At 35.3% G+C, this 14618-nt stretch overlaps 2 protein-coding genes across 3 annotated transcripts; one reads left to right on the top strand and one right to left on the bottom strand.

Annotated features, from left to right (window-relative positions):
* Positions 1-33: 33 nt before the first annotated feature.
* On the bottom strand, positions 34-3865 carry LOC128010178 (E3 ubiquitin-protein ligase RNF181-like). 2 transcript variants are annotated; one of them, XM_052592998.1, is made up of 6 exons: positions 3774-3865; positions 2196-2293; positions 1438-1571; positions 1102-1217; positions 461-535; positions 34-349 (listed from the first exon to the last, which is right to left on the bottom strand). In XM_052592998.1, exons 2-6 carry the CDS (start codon positions 2279-2281, stop codon positions 290-292), a joined length of 471 nt encoding a protein of 156 aa, XP_052448958.1. In that variant the 5' UTR covers positions 2282-2293; positions 3774-3865; the 3' UTR covers positions 34-289. The 2 variants fall into 2 exon arrangements, with proteins under 2 accessions (XP_052448958.1, XP_052448959.1); XM_052592999.1 differs by having other exon boundaries at positions 3759-3856.
* Positions 3863-14608, top strand: LOC128010057 (trichohyalin). Its single transcript, XM_052592989.1, has 26 exons — positions 3863-4146; positions 4527-4582; positions 4671-4777; positions 4857-4917; positions 5127-5228; positions 5961-6230; positions 6599-6706; positions 7432-7507; positions 7880-8021; positions 8197-8289; positions 8370-8482; positions 8608-8680; positions 8981-9103; positions 9267-9392; positions 9494-9670; positions 10318-10380; positions 10460-10543; positions 10616-10717; positions 10873-11055; positions 11164-11381; positions 11838-11964; positions 12041-12124; positions 12256-12467; positions 12773-12848; positions 13253-13474; positions 14269-14608. Exons 1-26 carry the CDS (start codon positions 4055-4057, stop codon positions 14332-14334), a joined length of 3156 nt encoding a protein of 1051 aa, XP_052448949.1. The 5' UTR covers positions 3863-4054; the 3' UTR covers positions 14335-14608.
* Positions 14609-14618: the final 10 nt, after the last annotated feature.

Below are 14618 nucleotides of genomic sequence, written 5' to 3'. Positions count from 1 at the left end.
AATAATAATACACACTATGTTAGAGCAGACAAATTCAATTTCACACTAAACATTTAATAAAATCAGAAACGTCTGTATAAGGTTCCATACAAACAGTTCTCAGTGCATAAACATACAAAGCAGTCTTAAAAGTGATCCAGTGAGAATTGACACTTTGATGTTTTGTTATGGTTTTCTTTTTCCAAAGTACACAGAAATGCAATAATTTCTAAGCCTGGTCCCTGCACAGTAAACTCACTTTCAACAAACTGAAAGTTGAATTCATATTGAAATCTTGAAGGTTGTGAGGTCATGTGTACATGGCTCCATGTAGATCCTCTAGTCTGTGTTCTCTTTGTCTTCTCCGGTCCTGTAATAACATACAAACACACTTAATGCTCAGGGATCTTCTTAAGGTGTTAACAGAAGAATACAAGGAATGAATTATAAAAATAACAATGACTGGGCAAGACAGTCTTACCTTGTCTTTTTTGAACTCCTCATAGTCTGGATTGTCAGTGGCTAGTTCAAGTCGGCACAAGGGACACGAATTGGTCTGTAATGTTATGTAAAAACTCTTGAATATTAACATTAAATATTATCCACTATACACTAACATTCAAGTTTAGGGTTGGTAAGATTTCTGAAAGAAGTCTCTCATGCTCACGGTAAAACAGTGATATTGTCAAATATTATCACAATTTAAAATAATATATTTAAAAATCTTAAAATAATATTTTTTCTCAATTACTAATTACTCCAGTCTTCAGTGTCAGATGATCCTTCAGAAATCATTCTGATAAGGTAATTTGGTGCTCAAGTAACATTTCTTTTTATTATCACTGATGAAAAAGTTCCATTTTTTTTTTTGTGCGAACTATGATATATTTTCTTCAGGATTCTTTGATTAATATAGAAAATTGAAAACAACAGCAGTTATTTGAAATACACATTTTTAGAACAATTTAAAAATCAGTTGAATGTATCCTTACTGAAAAGAAAATCAAAAGACATTTAAAAAAAAAAAACAATTGTACCAACCCCAAACTTTTGAATGGTAGTATATTTAATTCTAGCATGATCACAGGAGGATCATACAAACAATTCAACCGCTAAACGCACCTTACTAAGCCATGGCAGGATGCATCCTGCGTGGAACAGATGTTTGCAAGGCATCTCTCTCACAGTCTCCTGCTCCTCGAACTCCAATAAACACACCGGACACTTCACTGCTTTATCTGTTCAATTAGAAGAGCATGAGGAAAGCTCAAGAAGAATGACGGTCATGGACACCAAGGATTTGAGACCTCCTAATTCAATCAGACTTCCTGCCAATTCCAAACACAAGGAAACGTCTAACTGAATTATTACTGATTATCCTGTTGCTAATGTTCCGAGTGTGCAATTATGTCTTCTATGAATGTGTTTACAGATGAGTATGAATGAGTAGTCTGTCACCTGCTTGTTCAGGGGAGATGATGACCATGGGGAGACTCTGAACCAAAGCTTTGGCTGCAGGAGGGGGGAGACGCTGGTCCCAATCCGACAAATCAAATGAACCCGAGTCTATGTCAAGACCCTGCATCAGAGACCTATGACCACAAAATTATTCAAAAAGATTAGATTAAAAGATTAACTACAAAAAGGTTGGTTTTAGTACTAATTAACTTCTATTAATGCTTATACTTTTACAGTACATCAATTAGCACACCTACAGTAACATTCAAAAGTTCGGGGTTGGTATGATTTTTTTAAATATTTTTGAAAGAATCCCTTTAGTCACCCAGGCTTCATTTAATGATCAAATACTGTAGAAATTGTGAAATACTAATACAACTTAAAATAATGGTTTTTAAATTATTCCTGTGATGGCAAAGATTTATCCAGGCTTCAGTGTCACATGATCCTTCAGTAAACATTCTAATATGCCGAGTGACATTTTTTTACTTTTCATTAATGTTGTTGAAAACAGTTGTGCTTTTTTCATGATTCTTTGATGAACCGATTGTTCATAAAAATAGCCTTTATTTGTAATAGAAATCCTTAATAGGATAATTAAGAAATAGAAATATTATAAATGCCTTTATTGTCACTTTTGATCAATTTCAATCCTGGCTGAATACACTAATTCATTAATTTTGGACTGTAATGTATATGTACACCTACAGACCGAAAAGAAGCTGAGTTTGAGTCTGAAGACACTGTCTGTTCGTTACCTCGCGAGCTCCAGCAGGGCGTTCTGTCGGTACTGTTCTTCTGGATTCGTGGGCTCACAGTTATGCTCATCAAAATATGAGGCCATTCTCTACTTCACCTGATAAACACATAATGATAGACCATTTGAATGCCATTTACCTGAGGGGTTTTGGAAACCTGAAAGTTCAGGATCTGTTCAACTTCAACCAGTGCTTGAAGTGGAACATGTATTTATTTATATTAAATAAATAAGTTCTTTTTTATAATTCACTATGTATGTACAGTGCCACAATCAATCTGCGATACCAAACAAGGCCACAGTGAGGCGCCAAAGAACATTAAACCTAGACCTAACCGACTCGTAGTATTTTCCCCCATCATAGAGTTGATCCAAAATGCGTTTATTATCAATAAAATGAATAAAACATTCGCGGGAAAGGTGGATATAAAATACCAATGGGTTGGGGTAGACGTAGTGAGGACTACTTGTCCCATAAGGTAACATTCATTTGATTAAATTAAACTGTTAAATTAAACGTTAATAAATATTTTCATTTTAACTATTTAACATACTTTTTTTAATATAATGTAGCCTATAAATTATCTGCCATTATCTCCTTATTATTAAGTATAAATAGCATACACACACTAAATGCAAACAAACTGCTATTTTTAAATAGTGTATATAAATAATCGTAATTTGCACTTAGTGTTAATAAATAACAGACTGCTTACTAACGCTATTTTCATTCAAGTGTATATAGAAGTGAATAGCACTTGAAATATACGTTTATTTGAGTGATTGTCTTTTTTAAGATAACGTGGGCGTGGTTTGTGAACAACGTGAAATCATGTTAAAATGACCCTTAAACTGCTTCGCATGCATTAAAACAGGTATTGAGGAAACAACACAGCGTCATAATTGCATCAACATTTATTAAGAACGTAAATAAAAGTCTTTACAGCTTTGCAGTCGCTTTCGACGAATCTGCTGGAATGGGACCTAAAGTAGCTCACATGCACGCGCACATCCACAGTTGATCCATAACACCCTTTTTCTTTTACTGTCTATGATAACATCGGCCTTTTTCAACAATGAAGTTCCTAGTTCACGAACTCATGAAACAATAAGTTAACCTAGAACAATAACCTAGAAACTGGAGAGTTTAAGTAACTATTTGTATAACGAATGTTTATATTTTCGAAACAAGTATTACACTGATCCAAACAAGTTACGGTTTTATGATGCTCTTACTACTTTTACACTGGTTACTATTTATTCAAGAACACCCATGGTTAATTCTCAGCTAGTCCCTCTCTTCTCTCAGACTGAGTGCCAGAAAAAGAGAGCGTATTAGGTGGACATAAAGTACTGTTGGATTTGGGCATTTTAGAGATCTATTTGCTTTTAAATTACAGGCTGCTTGCACCACGATATGCTAGCTGGTTAGCATCACTGTTCTCTAGTGGTTAGCATAGCAATTCAAAGTTTAAATTTACATCAATTAATCAAAAAAAAGTATGTACTAAATTCATTCATCTAAATTAGTCAAATATAATATAATAAATGAAATTCGACCTACTGCATCTTTACTCACTTATGAATTTGCTTATCGTCAGGGATGAAACTTGTCTTGTGTCACTGAACTGTCACATATCTAAGCTATCGCGATGTTTCCGAGGACCGGGGTTGCCAGAGTGTGATTTTAATTATTTTATTTGTAACTAAGACTGTTAATTATATACATGTTTATTTTTCATTTATTTAAAAATATCCAAATATATAGATTTGATAAAAATGCTGTGCATTGCAAGCAAACAAAAATACATTTCTTAAGTTGCCAGTACTGCAGGCAGTTAATGGGTGTGTGTGGTTGCCATGACGCCGAGGGCTGTGGATGTGTACATGTCTAGCTATTTCTGCAGTTCAAACCCGTTCCTGGAGAAAACTTGGAGAGGAAACACGTTGATGTAAGTGTAAAAACGCATTTAACTTATTTTAAAATAACAACTCATGCAAAATATATGTTTGAGAGTTCTGAAACAAAGTAAGGTCTGCTTTAATTACTGATGCTGATAATTAATTTAGTAAGAGCTACGAATAAGCATGCTGTGGTATGTGTGTCATTTTTCTTTCTATTAAATAGCATAAGTAAATAAACAGAAATGGCTTCATGAGGATATTTGTATGTAAGAGCCCCTAGTGTTTGTTGGGGACCATTTCCTTGGCAACCTTATAACTAACAACTCCCTCTTAAAACTGGCTGCTTCCATTCTAATGCTCAGTTCCAAAGAGAAAGGTTAGTTTTACATTTCATTCTCATGCATAAGTGACTTTTCTGTCTTTTTAGAACAATAATGGAAAATGAAGGATCTGGAGAAAACACTGATGACCTGCTGTCTGCAGGTCAGACACTTTCGACATTTCCCTTTCATAATAATCCTGTCTCTATTGTGGAACAAACTACTGTAGGCAATATCTCTTTTCTTCTCAGAGGAGTATGAGGGGTTTGATGTTTATGGTCTTATACCTTTGTCATTGTCTCATGATCACTGTGATGTTCTGCTGGACTCCATAGACACGCAGCTGAGTCATCTACAGGTCAAGCACTTATAGTCGGATGCAATATTTGATAATCATGTTGTATTATTATTGTCATAGCTTTGTTTTTGACCAACAGATCCATAGCCAAAACCGAATGCATGGAGAAAACCCCAAAATATATGAATTTCCTTTCTTGGGTAAGCATTTGTCTGCAATAAATATTGAATTTATAGTGCATGTCTATTTATTTATTTATTATTTTTAATTGCAGTTATTTTCCAATTTTTCTGCAATAAATATTGAATTTGTAGACTATTTTTAATGTCTATTTATTTATGTATTATTTTATTGTATTTATTATTTTTAAATGCAGCTATTTTCCTAATGCTCTATATTCATTTTGCAGGCTATCTTGATCGGAGTCATTCTGTCAGTAAAGACACAGGCTTGGGGAGCACTGTTCAAACCAATGATAAAACACCATCCAACCTTGGCGAGACTCAGTCAGGTCCATACAATTTATTCCTCATATGGAATTGAATGTATAAGCAAATTATACCCAAATCATTGCATAATGTAGCACTATTGTGAATATTAGGCATAGCTTGACATTTGAGCTTGGGGATAAATCACACATAAATGACTTGCCATGCTAAACTTAGCAATAATAAACCCATTGAAAATAATGCATTATAATCATGTTTGTCAACATAATGTCAAAGTAGTCTTTTATTAGGCAAATCAAGGTGTGAATAACTCACCCACTGATTTAAAACAGACATCTGTTGGGCATGATTCAAGTTAAATGGCAGGACCACAAACACTTTTATATAAATATTTTTAGATATCTTACAAAATTCCAAAAGAAATGCACAAGATAAGTGTTAATTACTTAATTTAAGCTTATGTTAGGCCTATTGTATTTTTTTATTCCATACCTCTACTTAAATTAATGTCTTTCTTTTTAATTCTTTAATTTAATCACCCTGCACTTTTTAAATTAATATAATTTTATAACTTATAATAACTCCCCTCTTCTTTAGTTAATCTACTGTTATTACATTTCTTATAATGTCACCCCACAACTTCAGTTAATGTTTTTTTTACAACAAAATAAAATGTAAACACTTTGATATGAAATTAAAAATTTTCAGTTTCTGAATCAGGCTATTTATTGGTGTTCTTTTTTCTTTTGATCTTCTTAAAATCAATCATCATAATTTCCTGTTCAAAATGTCAGAAATCAAAGATGACCAAATAGAACATCAGACAAAGGAGATGATAGAGGTTGGAGTCCCAGCTACAGATGTGTGGTGTCCTGGGGGAAGGGGCAGCTTGAGCTCTGTGTCCAGGGTAGAGCAGTGTTGTTGGAGACTGGAGAGGCTTCTTGGGATAAATACTGAGGTGGCAGGGATGGGAAACGAGGAGGACGACCTCACAATGGACAGCATCTGTACTGAAGACTTCTCAACACGCTTTAGAGAGGAAATGCTTGTCCCGTCGGCTTCAGGTATATGGACTGAGCAAGGGGAAGCAGTAACCTATGATCTGATCTCTTGTAATAGGTCCGAATGAGGGAAATGATATAAACCACAGGTAAATGGTGCCAAAATAATCAAATAGGTGGTGGCAGAGCACTACAGAAGGTCAGCTTTTGGGTTTTCCCATTCCTGATTTTTTAAAAACATGAAAAAAGTTACAAGTAAATGGGAAATTTCAATGTAATGTTGACTTAATGTTGACATGCCATTTTCCCTACTCAAGCTTTATGAATTTATTCGGTTTATATATCCTTTGAATCACTGAGGCAAGACCTGTTTTACTCTAAGAAGTGCAACAGAAAGCATGCCCAAATAAAACCATGTTATCCTCTGACAGGTATTCCAATGCAGAGTTTTGATTCGGTCACCATAGACACTGATTTGGAGACAGTGAGCTCTGAACAGGTTCAACAGCACCTGAACTCTGCACTAAGCAACAGGACAGGTACAGGTGTGGGGATTCTGCTCTTTACCATATTAACTTATGCATGTCTAATGTCATGCGTTCTGAACGTCATGTGTGCTGAATGCATGTGTAGTTTTATAGATGCAATAATACTTTTTTTTATTTTGCGTGCATATCACAGTAACACGCTTTGCAAAATATGCCGACAGAGTACACTCTGATCAGGAATTTAATGGCAAATATGGTGTGTGATCTTTCTTTACATTCGTTGTACATTACAGCCTGGGGGGGGGGTATATTTGAATTCACTCTTTATACTACACAGTGAAATCGCATTGTTGTTATGTAATCTAAATTATGCTCAAAATTACACCACCGTTTAAATGTTTCTGGTTGATAAGAAGTGTTTCATCTTTTTGAAAGAAGTCTCTGAAGCTAACCAATAAATGCATTTATTTGATCAAAAATACAGCAAAAACAGCAATAGTTTTTAGTCTATTATTTATTATTTTAGCATCTTATATATATATAATTTTATATATATATATATATATAGTATTTTAATATATTGTAAAATGTGATTTATTTCTGTATTGGCAAAGCTGACTTTAAAGCAGCCATCAGTCTTTAGTGTCACATGACCTGCAGAAATCATTCAGATATGCTGATTTGGTGCTCAAGAAATCTTCATAATTATTATTATCAATGTTGACAACAGTTTTGCTGCTTAAAATTTCTGTCTATTCTTATGTGTGCCACTTTAGCCTTTCATCTGAGCAGAGAAAACGGATACTGTACAGGACAAACCAACCAAATACAAAACAGTATTCAATCCTTCAGGTACTTCTCAACAGTTTATCTGGAGTTGAGTTTGAGACTCTCTGAGGAAGAACTTGGATAATGATAAAGGATAAACTTGGATAAACAGCTTGGATAATGTGTTTTGTGCTGGTGTTTATTTGATGCTACTGTTTCTGGGCATTTACTAAATATGACTTTACCAGCCCGTGGGCAAAACCCCTCATTACTGCCATGTTTGCATAGTTTCATCTGAAGTTTATATATAAAGATATCATGTGCCCTCCGCTCACTAAAGTTGTATAATCTTTATAAAAAAATATACAAAAGAACAGCACAATATGTTCATATGAAACATTCTGCAGATATTTCTAATTAAAACCATTTCTTGCTATTACTCTGTGGGTGTTGTAGCTCTGATGATGAGAGAACTGTTGAGGAGACGAGTAGTGAAGGTGCTGTGTCGAAGCTTGACTACAGAAGAAGGAGACATTCATCAGGCAGGAAGGGGAAGAGGAGGCGTTTGTACCAAAACAAAAGGAATGACTCCTACATTGTAAAAGACCTCTCTTGCTATTACTGTGATAATCAGTGTCAGCAGCATTAAAGCACATTAATCATTTATCATGTGCAGTAACATTTTTAAACTTTATCAAAATCAAAAACATTATTGAATTTTTTTGCTTATTCATTGATATCCTTATTTAGGTTTTTAGTATTTTGGTTTTCAGGGCACAAAGAAAGATCGGGGCAAGAGCAGAATAGATGAAGATCAGCTCAAAGAGCTGAGCATGTCACTTACTGAGATTCAACGGGAAAAAAACGTATGAAAATCATCCTTTCTTTATTCATTCAAAACGTTACTAAGCTCATTTATTAAACAAATGTGGGATTATTTCTTCAGACCACACTTCATACTCTGAAGAAGCTGAGAGAGGAAGTGGATCGAGCTAAGAGAGAGCATCTCTCTCTCCAGCTCAATGTGAAGGACAGCAGAGCACAGGCTCAGGACATCACGTATGTTCTGCTCACAGGAACCTTCAGCCCGTTTGCTTTAATTGGCACTTACTCTTAGATTCCATGTTTAATGATCAGTGTATATGTAACACATATTTTTAAAAAGTGCCATGTGTGTCCTACAGGTGTGAGCTACAAAGACTGCAGGCCCAGAGGAACTTATTCTTGAAGGAGGTCAGGGTTCTGCAGGAGCAACAGGTCACTCTAGTTATGAGTTAATCAGCTCTTATATATTAAAAAACCTATTAGTATAAAATACTTGTTAGAGTTTCATTAAACATCTGCATGGTTATTTTTTTAAATAAAGAATTAAATAGATAAATGCATTAATTAATACATGAATGAGTGACTGTCTGTCTGCTGTGTGAATGTATTATTGTCCATGCAGAATGTAGCTAGATAACATATGCACTTTTTTCTAAATAAGGTCAGTTAATTATAATACGCTGCATTATAAATATGCTGCTTGACATTCAGTGTGAATTTTTTTACTGTCAGTGTGCAAGCCGCAGTGTGTCTGTTCTGGAAAGGGAAGAGATGGACAGACTGCTGGGTAATGCCAAGTCAGAACTGTTCTCAGAGCAGAGGCGTTTCAGACACAAACTGGACTCTGCGCATGAGGTAGATCACTTACACTGTCTTAACTCTTATAGTCATCAATAGGGACTCAGTTTACAGACACGGATGTAGTTTAATGGTATAATCTTTAGCAACCTTGATGCCCAAATAAAAATGCAAAATAATCCAAAATCTAGATGAATCTCTTTCTCATTGTCTCACTCAGAGGCTGGATGAGGTGAATCAGGAGCTGGAGCAGAGCGAGGAGGACTGCAGGGCTCTCCGACAGAAATGCACTGAGCTGGAGGAGCAGCTGGCTGATGCTCTCAGAGAAAAAGAACAAATAAAGGAGGTTCTCACTTTTGTTTTATTCTTCTCAGCCTACAATAACAATGTTGTTGGTATCTGATACAGACTGCAGACACTATTCATTTCAGTACAATATGTGTGCAGACTTCTCAGAAAGATCTAGAGCAACAGGTGAAGTGTTTGGGAGCGCTGGAGCGATCAGTTGCTCAGAAGGAGCTGCTTTTACAGAGAACAGAAGACGCAAAGGAAGGCCTTCTTCAGGAGCTCTGTTCACTGAGAGAGGAGCACAGCTTTAAGCTGAGAGAAATGCAGAACAAGACAGTAAGATTTTTTTTTTTTTTTTGAAGATATTAATATTTATTCAGGAAGGATGCTTTAAATTGATCAAAAGTGTCAGTAAAGATTTACTCTATATTTATTCAAGGATCCTGAAGAAAGTGTCACTGTTTTCACAAAAATATTAAGCGCACAACCGTTTTCAACATTGCTAATAATAAGAAATGTTTCATCTGCACCAAATTAACATATTAAAAGATATTATTCATATTAAAGGATCGTGTGACACTGAAGACTAGAGTGATGGCTAATGAAAATTCAGCTTTGTCAATACAAAAAAAAAGCATTTTACATTAAATTAATACATTTGTAATAATATTTCACAATATGAAGTTATTGTTGTTTAAATAAATGCAGACTTTATGAGCATAAAATAACATGTATAGAGCATTTTGCATAATATTTTAATTAAATGACCTCTCAGTGAGACAACATTACATTTATTTTGATATTTAGATTTTATACATTTGCTCTGAAATTATTTCAGCCGAAAGATTATGTTGATGAAAAACATTGTAATGCTGGTTCACCAGCTAGACCGGCATCAAATTATCACTAGCCAGTTGAAACCAGTCTGAACAATATGTGCTGCTCTTTATTTTTATTTCATGTGATTATCAATCCCTTCTTAGGAGCAAGAGATTGAGCAACTGACATTACAGTTAACCAAAAGCCACAAAGAGGAGCTTCAAAAGGTAATATGGTTATAATATGGATTATTCATACACATAATGCCAATCTCTGAATCTGTTTGTTTTGAATGTATGAATCCAGGTGCATCAGCAGGCGGATGAGTTGAGATCAGCTGCTCTCAGTGAACAAGCTCAGAGCCTGGACGTCTTACACAACTGCATCCAGGTCAGCTGTCACACTGTGTGCTCTTTATATCTGAGAAGAATGCAGTTCAGTCTTAATTTCTTTGTCTTTCAGATGAAAGATGAGGAGATAAAGAGACTGAAAGAGGTTCTAGAGCAGCATGAGGAGAATATGAGGAAGCAAGCAGAGGAACTCAATAGAGAAACTCAGGAAAAGGTTCCTTCCCCGTTAACAATGATTCTGAACTGATTCTAAAACGATTCAGACGTATCATGGAGTTATGCCCGTACCATTTGAGGGCATTAACTTCCATGTTTAAATTCCTGTTCACTCTAAAGAACCAGTACTTCTTTTTAAATCTGAACTAACAGATTCGAAAGGCTGTGAAACGAGAGGAAAGGAAATGGGAGGAACAGAGAGAGAAGGCTCTTAAAGAGCAGCGTGGGCCTCTGGAGCAGCAGATAGACGAGGCAGTGAAGAGAGGGAAAACAGAAGTGGAGAAGGAGAGAAGGAACACACTGGCCTTACAGAGGAAAGTGACGGAGCTTCAGAAAGTGAGTAGTATCTGAAGCCGCTTTTTATTCTTTGGGTTGAAACTTTGAAGTAAAACAAATGGTTAAATAATAATTGCTTTCTGATTCATTTTTGGTTTCTTGTTACAGAAGGCAGAGATGGAGATGGTGCATCTGAAGCAAACTTTGCAGCGGTCTGAAAAGGAGCTTCAGGAGCTGAAGAAAGCCCTCTCTGAGAAAGACCAAAAACACCAGAGAAGAACAGCCAGACTTGAGCAGCAGAGCCGACGCTGGGCGCAGGACATACACAGCGAGTGTGTTCGCTTGCAGGAGTTACTGGCTGTTGACAACAAGAACTCTTCAGACAGGTGTCCTCACTTAATTGTAGTACATAAGAGTATGTCTGTGTTCAAAAGTGACTTCTGCCCAGGAAACATTGTGCATTGGTCCTAATGTGGGAAATTCAGGTTCATATGTGTTCTGTGTCATTCTCTGATTCTGCCCTTTCCAAATAATTTTCTATCTGCTATCTCTATCAATTTACGTTGCATTGATTTTCACACATTTCTATTACACTTTTATCCAAACCGACTTACTAACAAGTGACATCAAACAATTCAGCAAAAACAGCGTAAACTACATTTAAAAAGAAACAAATATGTTCATATAAAAATAAATAAATAATAGTAAAACAATGTGATGTAATAATCATAAAACAATATAAATATAATAATAGTATTAAAGAAGTTTTTCAAATAACCAGTCCATTGGTGAGACAGTATTGTGTTTTATAAAGAGTTATATTCAATTATTTTCTGCTACAGTCCTACAGTGAGTGAAACTCTTCAGACTCTGCAGACCCTCACAAAAGCCCTACAGCAGCATATTAATGATCTAAAAGATGAGCTCAACTCTCAGAGATGTGCTGCGATGCAACTCAGCCGAGAAAAGGTACAGAGTTACAAACTAAGTACACGTAATCACAGCAAAACAGTGCTGATTAGCATTAGCTGCCTCTGTGTTTCAGGAACAAGAGCTTCATCTGCAGAAACAGCAGTTGATGGATGAAAAGGAAAGAGCACTGGCTGCTCTAAAAGAGAATCTCATACAGGTATACAGACATTAGCACCTGCAATATGTATCATTTATTATAAATTGTTGCACAACTAACACTATGAAATACTATGAAATTCCTTTATATGTATTAATAAATTGGTTTATGTCTCTGTGTATAAACGTAAGGAGCACATCGAGGAAATGAGCAGCATATCTCGAGCACAGCTGCAGATGAACCATGATGACACAGACGAACTGTGTGTCCATCTGCGCAGGCAGCTGCAGGCCAAAGATGATGAGCTCAGACGGTTGAAGAGCAACATGACACAGGGGAAAGACAAAACCACTGCAAGACTTGCACATAAATTTGAGATGGAGCTTAAAGCAGAGCTGGAGAGGTACGTCAAATGCTCACTGAGTCGAGTGGATCTTAAATGTATATTTTTACTTTCATAAGTTGAAAATTTAACTAGGTCAGGATTAAAAAAAACTTCTAATTTTATGTAGAACACAGCTTTTTTTTTAAAAAAATGTCTTATTTCTCCTATTGCACCTAATAAACAAAGACCGCTTAATGAACGAATGAATGAATGAAAAACACCACTGTAGATTACTGGCTACCATGGCCCATGATGTTTAAATTGTACAAAAAAAATCCAAATCTTGTTGGATTATCCACCATAACCTTTGCTGTATGAAACAGGAGGGTCCCGAAGCCCCGAGCAGAGCAGCAGAAGAGACTGGAAAGACTGGAGAATGAAATGAGACATCTGACTGGGGTAAATGCCAGTGTTATTTTAGTATTATTTTTAAAAATACAATTTAGCTTTAATTTTCAATCTTGAGCTTAAACTTATTTTATATTTTTATTATAAACTTATTAAACTTTATTTTAGACTGTTTGGTTGAGAAGGCATCTAATATTTTATTTTATTTTCAATTTCAAATTTCTGTTCTTATTATGTTTTTAAAAAAATAATAATAATAATTCATAGTGTTATCATGCTGCTGGAATGAATTTCATCTTAATTACTCGTATTCAGAACAACAGCATTCTTCCTTGTGTTATATCGCTGAAATATAAACCGAAAGCATACAATTGCATGTTTACTCTCTCTGTAGTTATGATCGTAGTAAAACACATGGTAAGAAAGTATGTTTGATTTTCTCTGTTATTCTTCAGCAATGCCAAGACTACAACGAATACCAATCGGCCTCCACTGCTCTTCAGGGTGGCACAGACTTCCAAAACTCTGGAGTAACCCAAGACCCGACCTCATATAAACTGCTACAGCACCTCCAGAGTCGCATTCGTCAGCTTCGAGCAGAGAGCCAAACCCGCTGCCCCAGGCCAGTGAAGTGGGACAGGGATCCCACAGACCTGGGTGGGTCTTATCTGGACACGGTACATCAACCAGTCTCAGATTAATAACAAAGCTCCAAATACTTTTGTTTTATTTCAGTATTAGTATTTTAAATTGACAGCAACCAATCTGGCTTCATAAGTGGACATTCAACAGAGACTGCCTTGCTCTCAGTTGTTGAAGCTCTAAGACTGTCAAGAGCGAAATCCAAATCTTCAGTTCTTATCCTGCTTGATCTGTCCGCTGCTTTTGACACGGTTAACCACCATCATCTAGTTTATTTTTATGAATTAAAATGTTTCAAAACTCCCCCCCACCCCCCCCCCCCCCCTCTGTTTTTTTCACAAATCGCACCCTGTATATATATATTCGATACTTTTTCTATTCTGTTTTCTATTTATTTATTATATTATTTAAAATCCCTTGCTATGTGTACTGCATTAAGCTAACTGAGACTTGTTATAGCACTTATATATCATTGCTCTTTTTGTTGTTTTTGATTGCTTCCACTGTCCTCATTTGTAAGTCGCTTTGGATAAAAGTGTCTTCTAAATTAATACATGTAAATGTAAATTGGCTTTCATCTTTAGCTTATTTTTGCAGTTTGTATTTTTATTTAATTAATAGTCAAAAGTTATTTGTGTTTATAAACAAATATTATAATATTAATGTTTCTAATTTATGCTTATATTTATTTTATTTACGCTTGATTTCAGTTAACCAAAATGTTTTACCAATACTTTTCAAAATAAATTGTGTATAAATTTTTTTTTTTTTGCAACAAATTTTCAAGTATGTGAAACAGGGTTTCAAAATTGTTACATTTTCTTGGCAGATTGCTCCAGCCCTGGACAGCTATAAGACTGAGGATCATTTACCTGCAAAGACCGTCTCCAGTTAACATTTACTTTCAACTCTCTGGAATCTGTCCATTACATTGATTTTATAGGAAAACCATGTACAAGAATATAACTTAAACCATCTCTGTGGAGCTCATGATGAGCAATGTTCATGGTTGCAGGTGAATGTTTAATTTAGGCCTGTTATAGATCAAAGGATAAACTTTGATACATACACACACACGTACACACATATAAATTATGTTTATATTTACTGTGAAATAATGAACAGATCTAGTGTCTTATATATATATATATATATATATATATATATATATATATATAT

Source organism: Carassius gibelio, chromosome A5 (genome assembly GCF_023724105.1).
Source record: "Carassius gibelio isolate Cgi1373 ecotype wild population from Czech Republic chromosome A5, carGib1.2-hapl.c, whole genome shotgun sequence".
Taxonomy (NCBI): Eukaryota; Metazoa; Chordata; class Actinopteri; order Cypriniformes; family Cyprinidae; genus Carassius; species Carassius gibelio.
This window is presented reverse-complemented; position numbering and strand designations above follow the sequence as displayed.

What these genes read in the sequence shown, in the direction of transcription:
- LOC128010178 (XM_052592998.1), bottom strand. Translation starts at nt 2,281, where the DNA reads ATGGCCTCATATTTTGATGAGCATAACTGTGAGCCCACGAATCCAGAA. An exon ending in GCCCTGCTGGAGCTCGCGAG is followed by an intron (nt 1,572 to 2,195) that starts GTAACGAACAGA and finishes TTGTGGTCATAG; the next exon opens with GTCTCTGATGCAGGGTCTTG. An exon ending in TCCTGCCATGGCTTAGTAAG is followed by an intron (nt 536 to 1,101) that starts GTGCGTTTAGCG and finishes ATAACATTACAG; the next exon opens with ACCAATTCGTGTCCCTTGTG.
- LOC128010057 (XM_052592989.1), top strand. Translation starts at nt 4,055, where the DNA reads ATGACGCCGAGGGCTGTGGATGTGTACATGTCTAGCTATTTCTGCAGT. An exon ending in TGCACTAAGCAACAGGACAG is followed by an intron (nt 6,707 to 7,431) that starts GTACAGGTGTGG and finishes GTGCCACTTTAG; the next exon opens with CCTTTCATCTGAGCAGAGAA. An exon ending in CTTAAAGCAGAGCTGGAGAG is followed by an intron (nt 12,468 to 12,772) that starts GTACGTCAAATG and finishes TGTATGAAACAG; the next exon opens with GAGGGTCCCGAAGCCCCGAG.